The sequence below is a fragment of the Oncorhynchus kisutch genome, linkage group LG21 (genome assembly GCF_002021735.2).
Source record: "Oncorhynchus kisutch isolate 150728-3 linkage group LG21, Okis_V2, whole genome shotgun sequence".
Classification (NCBI taxonomy): domain Eukaryota; kingdom Metazoa; phylum Chordata; class Actinopteri; order Salmoniformes; family Salmonidae; genus Oncorhynchus; species Oncorhynchus kisutch.
The window spans coordinates 29818261-29825956 of NC_034194.2; the positions used below are offsets into that span (position 1 = coordinate 29818261).

A 7696-nucleotide genomic window follows, 5' to 3' on the forward strand; every position below is an offset into this window, starting at 1 on the left:
CGGTCGGTGTGTGTTGCGCAGGCTCCCTCCAGAGGTTTAGCGGGCAGTTATTTCTTCCGTGCAGCCGCCACAAAAAAAGCATAAAATATGATTCAATCTTTACTACAGCTGATAACGCGGAAAAAAACGTTTAGCCTATCTGCTCTGTTTTGAACACCTCCATTGGGGGAAATGGCAATTTTAGCCTATATGCCTGCTGTAGCCTATCTGTGTGTGAATGTGCGTTTATCTGCCTGTCTTTCTGATGGTTGGACGTCTGCCTGAGATTTGGTCTGCCTGTCTGACTTATGATCTCTGTATTGATCTGTCTGTCTGATGATGGTATGTCTGTCAGTCAACAGCTGAGTTACAAGTTATATTTTCATTAACAGTAGTACGCTATAGTCTACCCACAACTTGATAGGCCTATAGGCTGTGGTTATAACCATAAACCATAGACTATGCCATCAATACACTGAATAATACATATAAACATGTTTACCATATGGGACAGGAGCCAATAGACAGCCTATGCTATTATTTTCCCATGTCAAAGTGTTTAAGTTGTTACATTGTTGCAGCCAAACTGCAATGTCAGAAAGTTCCAAATGTAGCCAAATACAATGTTACAGTAGGCTAGGCAAGTGTGATAGAAATGATGCGATTTGTAAAATAGCCTAGTTATTAAAAGTCAATATTGACCTTCCAGTCTATCAATCATGTCCATGGTTACTGCTGTGAAATATAAAAGCTCACAGCGCAAAATGTTACAACTTAAACCACCCAAACTGTTAGCCACAATTGTAGCCCTGTGTAAACGCGTTAGTCTGCATGGTTTATGCCCCGTATTTTTTATATCAGTACCATATAGGACATTTTGTGAATGTTATTTCAGCGCGAGTGACAATGGTTCATATTTTGTGTTCAATTTGTAACTTCTATCCTATAAATGGCCACATTTCCTATGCTCTTATATGCGCCATTGTTGTCATTTTTTCGCACTGGAATAACATCAGCAACGTGATTCCTGACTCCTCAGCCCACCTCGGGGGGAGAGTGAAGGACAAGGAGCCCAGATACAGGACTCCAGGGCCAGCAGAGTATTGCAACCTATTGCCGCCTTCGACAGGCTGTGAGGGCCGCAACAATTTTCTTTCTAGGTTAGAACACTAAAATGAATTAGAGACAAAATCCTGCCTCAAACATCTACATCCTGTCATCCTAAAATAAATAGCCGGCAAACACTTTTCGGGCTATTTTGTGAATGCTTCGAATAGTCAATCGTTTATAACATTTCGAGTGTCGGTATAAGCATGCTTAAACACTTCCCTAATGATGTGCTGTTGTCTCGCTGTTTCTACCCAGTCAGGAGTTAGACTCACATACAGGCCTCACCCGCACGTTTGATGAATGTTTTAAAAGACAAAAACGACATTTCAGATCTACGAAATATCAAAAGAATATTTGCATCTAAATTATATCGTGAATGAGTAATCACGAGAAGCAAAAACGAATGAGTGGTCTTATAATAGTGGCGACTTGTGTATGGCATAAATCTCACAACAACAATAACAGCATCAAGACGCATTTGGGAAATACAAGTAGACTAGGCTAGTCTATTCTATTGTAATTCGGCATTGAACTAATTACATTTATCAATTGAAATCCATCGTTCATGATTATCAATCAATAATCATCACTACTATTGATGATTAATCACTGATTATTTCAACAGGATTTGAGCAGTTATTTTGAGTTAAATCGAGTCTGAAGCCAACATACGTTTTTTTTTGTTAATTAAAATTCCCTGTCTGACAATAGATCTTATATGACTGTGATGTGGTTTAGATTATCATGTTGAATTGAACACCTATTGTGAGTGGAGTGAGAAATGAGATGGCTTGAGCCTTTACCCTTTCTGCACATTGCAGTCTGTAACTATTGACAGATCAATGAATCTAAATCACTCTATTCCTTATTTATTTGAGATGCAATTCAATACCAGTTAAAATTGCTTAGAATGTAACAACATGCATGTCAAATATTTATATTTACACAATGAGTATGGTCAGTTGTTCCTCCAAGTGTGCTACTGATCAGATTTGGTTTCAAACAAACATAAAAATGTGTTGCTAGTAAGCTATCCTCTTACAAACATTTTGACCCTGGTTTCCACACAAACAATTTGAAAGATCCATTTCCTAAATACTTTGAAAATGTTTTAGACAAGTATAGAACATTCCCCATTCCATACAGTTATTGTACTCCTAACACACCATGGTGGATAGTTCCCAGTATGATTTTATTTGACAATTTAAAATACACAAAATGTTGCACCAGGCAACAGATACATATACCAAACCTGTTGAGGTTACATAAACAAAAAGTCCAGACTTATTTTCATTGTTGTCAAGTGTCATGGGCACTCTGTGTCATACATTCAATCATAGACAGAGTTCAATGTTATATATACAGTTGAAGTCGGAAGTTTACATACACTTAGGTTGGAGTCATTAAAACTCGTTTTTCAACCACTCCACAAATTTCTTGTTAAGAAACTATAGTTTTGGCAAGTCGGTTAGGACATCTACTTTGTGCATGACACAAGTCACTTTTCCAACAATTGTTTACAGACAGATTATTTCACTTATAATTCACTGTATCACAATTCCAGTGAGTCAGAAGTTTACATACACGAAGTTTAACGTACTTTGGTGCGAAAGGTGCAAATCAATCCCAGAACAACAGCAAAGGACCTTGTGAAGATGCTGTAGGAAACAGGTACAAAAGTATCTATATCCACAGTAAAACGAGTCCTATATCGACATAACCTGAAAGGCCGCTCAACAAGGAAGAAGCCACTGCTCCAAAACCTCCATTAAAAAAAGCCAGACTACGGTTTGCAACTGCACATGGGGACAAAGATTGTACCTTTTGGAGAAATGTCCTCTGGTCTGATGAAACAAAAATAGAACTGTTTGGCCACAATGACCATCGTTATGTTTGGAGGAAAAAGGGGGAGGCTTGCAAGCCGAAGAACACCATCCCAACCATGAAGCACAGGGGTGGCAGCATCATGTTGTGGGCGTGCTTTGCTGCAGGAGGGGCTGGAGCACTTCACAAAATAGATAGCTGCATGAGGAAGGAAAATGATGTGGATATATTCAAGCAACATATCTAGACATCAGTCAGGAAGTTAACACTTGGATCTTCAAATGGACAATGACCCCAAGCATACTTCCAAAGTTGTGGCAGAATGGCTTAAGGACAACAAAGTCAAGGTATTGGAGTGGCCATCACAAAGCCCTGACCTCAACCTTATAGAACATTTGTGGGCAGAACTGAAAAAGCGTGTGCGAGCAAGGAGGGCTACAAACCTGACTCAGTTACACCAGCTCTGTCAGGAGAAATGGGCCAAAATTAATCAAATTTATGGTGGGAAACTTGTGGAAGGCTACCTGAAACGTTTGACCCAAGTTAAACAATTTAAAGGCAATGCTACCAAATACTAATTGAGTGCATGTAAACTTCTGACCCACTAGGAATGTGATGAATGAAATAAAAGCTGAAATAAATCATTCTCTCTACTATTATTCTGACATTTCACATTCTTAAAATAAAGTGGTGATCCTAACTGACCTAAGACAGGGAATTTTTACTAGGATTAAATGTCAGGAATTGCAAAAAAACAGAATTTAAATGTATTTGGCTTAGGTGTATGTAAACTTAAGACTTCAACTGTACACACACACACACACACACACACACACACACACACACACACACACACACACACACACAAACACACACACACACACACACACAGTGCCAGTCAAAAGTTTGGACACACCTACTCATTCAAGGTTTTTTAGATTTATTTTCACTATTTTCTACATTGTAGAATAATAGTGAAGACATCAAAACTATGAAATAACACATACGGAATCATGTAGTAACAAAAAAATGTGTTAAACAAATCAAAATATATTTTAGATTCTTCAAAGTAGCCACCCTTTGCCTTGATGACAGCTTTGCACACTCTTGGCATTCTCTCAACCAACTTCATGAGGAATGCTTTTCCAGCAGTTTTGAAGGAGTTCTCACATATGCGGAGTACTTGTTGGCTGCTTTTCCTTCACTCTGTGGTCCAACTCATCCCAAACCATCTCAATTGGGTTGAGGTCAGATGATTGTGGAGGCCAGGTCATCTGATGCAGCACTCCATCACTCTCCTTTTTGGTCAAATAGCCCTTACACACCCCGGATGTTTGTTTTGGGTCATTGTTCTTTTGGGGAAAAAATTATAGTCCCACTAAGCGCAAACCAGATGGGATGACGCATCACTGCAGAATGCTGTGGTAGCCATGCTGGTTAAGTGTGCATTGAATAAATCACAGGCAGTGTCACCAGCAAAACACCTCCACACCATCACACCTCCTCCTTCATGCTTCACACATGCGGAGATCGCCCGTTCACTCTGCGTCTCAAAAGACACAGCGGTTTGAACCAAAAATCTCGAATTTGGATTCATCAGACTAAAAGACAGATTTCCACTGGTCTAATGTCCATTGCTCGTGTTTCTTGACCCAAGCAAGTCTTTTCTTCTTATTGGTGTCCTTTAGCAGTTGTTTCTTTGCAGCAATTCGACCATGGAGGCCTGATTCACACAGTCTCCTCTGAACAGTTGATGTTGAGATGTGTCTGTTACTTGAACTCTGCAAACCATTTATTTGGGCTGCCATTTCTGAGGCTGGTAACTCTAATGAACTTATCCTCTGCAGAAGAGGTAACTCTGGGTCTTCCTTTCCTGTGGCAGTCCTTGTGAAAGCCAGTTTCATCAAAGCGCTTGATGATTTTTGCAAATGCACTTTAAGACATTTTAAAAGTTCTTGAAAGTTTCCGGATTGACTGATCTTCATGTCTTAAATTAATGGTCTGTCGTTTCTCTGCTTATTATGGCAATATTATGGACTTGGTCTTTTACCAAATAGAACTATCTTCTGTATACCAACCCTACCTTGTGTTGTGACAACTGATTGGCTCAAATGCATTAAGAAGGAAATACATTTCACAAATTCACTTTTAAGGCACACCTGTTAATTTAAATACATTCAATGTAACTACCTCATGAAGCTGGTTGAGAATGCCAAGAGTTTGCAAAGCTTTCATCAATGCAAAGGGTGGCTATTTGAAGAATCTCAAATATAAAATATATTTTGATTCGTTTAACACTTTTGGTTACTACATTATTCCATATGTTTTATTTCATAGTTTTGATGTCTTCACTATTATTCCACAATGTAGAAAATAGTAAAAGATAAAGAAAAACCCTGGAATGAGTAGGATTTCTAAAACTTTTGACTGGTAGTTTACGTCTAAAAACCTTACTTTGACTTCTTAAAATTACTTCTGAGAAAATAGAGAATCACCTACATCTAACACAGAGGGTTTATAAATATACCACAATTACTGTGTTACATGTTTCAGAGAAGAGGTTATTCCCTTATCCCATAATCATACTGCACAGAAAATTGCTTACACCTGACACCTAAGGCCTAAAAATTCTTTCTTCCATTACTTCTTAAAGTGTTTCACAGAAAACAGGTTACTCCCTATCCCATACACATAAGGGCTGATTGTGATATAGGACGTTGTGATGAAGAACTCCACCTCGGTCCAAAAGGGGAAGTCGTAGGGACTGAAGGATCCATTCCACCTGGAACACCCCCATGGCAGCCAGGATGCCCACTGTGTTCCTTTCGATCCCCAGGTAGAGACCTTCTTCCTGGTAGGCTGCTCCACTGGCGCCCCTGCTGCACTCAGCGCTGGCACCACCACCCTCCTCTGAACCAGCAGCACCTGGTGCACCAACATTTTAGTCATTCAGTAAAACTTCTATACATAATGAGTTATAATACGGTAGGTATGTTTAACTAATGTTGTTGACAATGTGTCTGCAAACAAGTGGTCACAGACAGAGCATTGCCACTATCCACAGATCTAGAATCCAATCACTCCACCCTCAAAAATAACCTTATTAACTATTAGAGGGATGTGGTTAGGGGCAACCTCTACCGACTCCAAGGTGGTTACAGACCTTTACAATAAGACAGCTGGTGACGATGACGATGAATAGAGGCAGCAGGATGCAGAGCAGGATGAAAATATACCTGAAGACACCGTTAATGGTCGGGCAGTTCTCCTTGGGACACTGGATGAAGTCTGGAGGGCAGCCTCCGTCTTGCGTATAGTTATCCATATGACCATCTACGTTCATGAGATAGGTAGGAGCTCCCAGGAACATGGCTAGCATCACACACAGCCCACTCAGAGCCCAGGCCAACCAGATGTTGTCTGGTACCAGAAGATGCTGATGAGGAATGTGAAGAGGATGCTGCCGATTTCGCCGAACACCTACATTCCAAACAAATAGATCAATACATTATCACATTATACAATTATCTCAGCTGCTGTCAACTTGTTTCTGACAGGAATGATTTATAAGTACATTTGTACTTATGAGACTGTGTAAATTCCGCCTGACCAGAGCACAAACTCATATAACCCTCCACACTGTAACACAACAAAAAGCACTGTCAAAAGCCTACCACTGAGCCAGAAAAGCAATTTCGAGATCCAGGGTGACAGTACCTGTAGGTCTTGGGAAGGCAGTAGCAGTTTAGCCATCCGCTGCTACATATACTGTACTCTACTTTACTCTCACCATGAGGAACTTGAGCGTCCGGCAGGACAAGGGGGTGAGGACAGACACAGAACATGATGACGTTGCAGATGTTTACGACAAGGAGCTCTTACAGGTTGGAGGCAGCGAGGCTCAGGAGAAACACCTCAAAGGTTTTCAGATGGGAGATCTGGTTCTTTATTAAAGACAGGATCAGGACTACATTACCCATAATGCCCAAGATGGTGATCTGTTGGAAACTTGGCCAATGTGCTTGTAAGAACCCCTTGCCTTGGCAAGCCAGAAGAAGATGGACTGCCTCTCGAGCCTGGTGCCTCTGCAGGTTTTTCCTTGCCACTGTCGCCTCTGCTTGCTTGTTGGGAATCTATAGGCTCAGATTATTTGCAAAAATAAATATACACATCAAATTTGATTGATTGAAGAATCATTGTTCTGTCCTTCTCCACACAGCAATACACTTCTTGTGCGTGTGTGTGTGTGTGTGTGTGTGTGTGAGCTTATAGTTGATCTGTTCTCCATTTCTTTCAACTTTTCCACCTCAGTGACCTCAAGCTCTGTTGTCATGCCTTCAAAGGCATCTGAACCCAGACCGCTGATTGGTTGAGCTCATTAGGTGACAAGGAAGCAGAGGATGCTGGAAAAGCGGAGGCCTGGGACTAGGATTCTCTTAAATTGCACCTTGGAGCTTCGTTTGGACAGCCTCAACTTTCAACATTTATACCACTGCATGGCACAAATAAATTAGCTGGCATAATTAAATTGGGTTGTTGCGGAAGGAGGTAGAGGTTGATTTCTACCCATTGAACTCAACTCACACAATCTTCCTCTGAGTTATTGCTCCATTGCAAACATGTGTCACCTAAAATCACATGGAAGCAAAAAATCAGTACCTCTAACAATTTAATTTCATTCAATTCTGACGATCATAATATGGGTTTAATTCAGACATAGGATGTAAACGTGCCTAAACAAAACCTCTCCTCCCACTTAGAATTACTCCAAAGTCAGACAAGT

General features: G+C 40.4%; 1 protein-coding gene across 1 annotated transcript; it reads right to left on the bottom strand.

The window, feature by feature from the left end:
* Positions 1-5277: 5277 nt before the first annotated feature.
* Positions 5278-7246, bottom strand: LOC116356172 (uncharacterized). The gene is given in 6 exon segments (XM_074933774.1): positions 5278-5838; positions 6150-6324; positions 6327-6393; positions 6704-6758; positions 6760-7046; positions 7229-7246. Coding segments are annotated over 6 exon segments (642 nt in total). The 3' UTR covers positions 5278-5798.
* Positions 7247-7696: the final 450 nt, after the last annotated feature.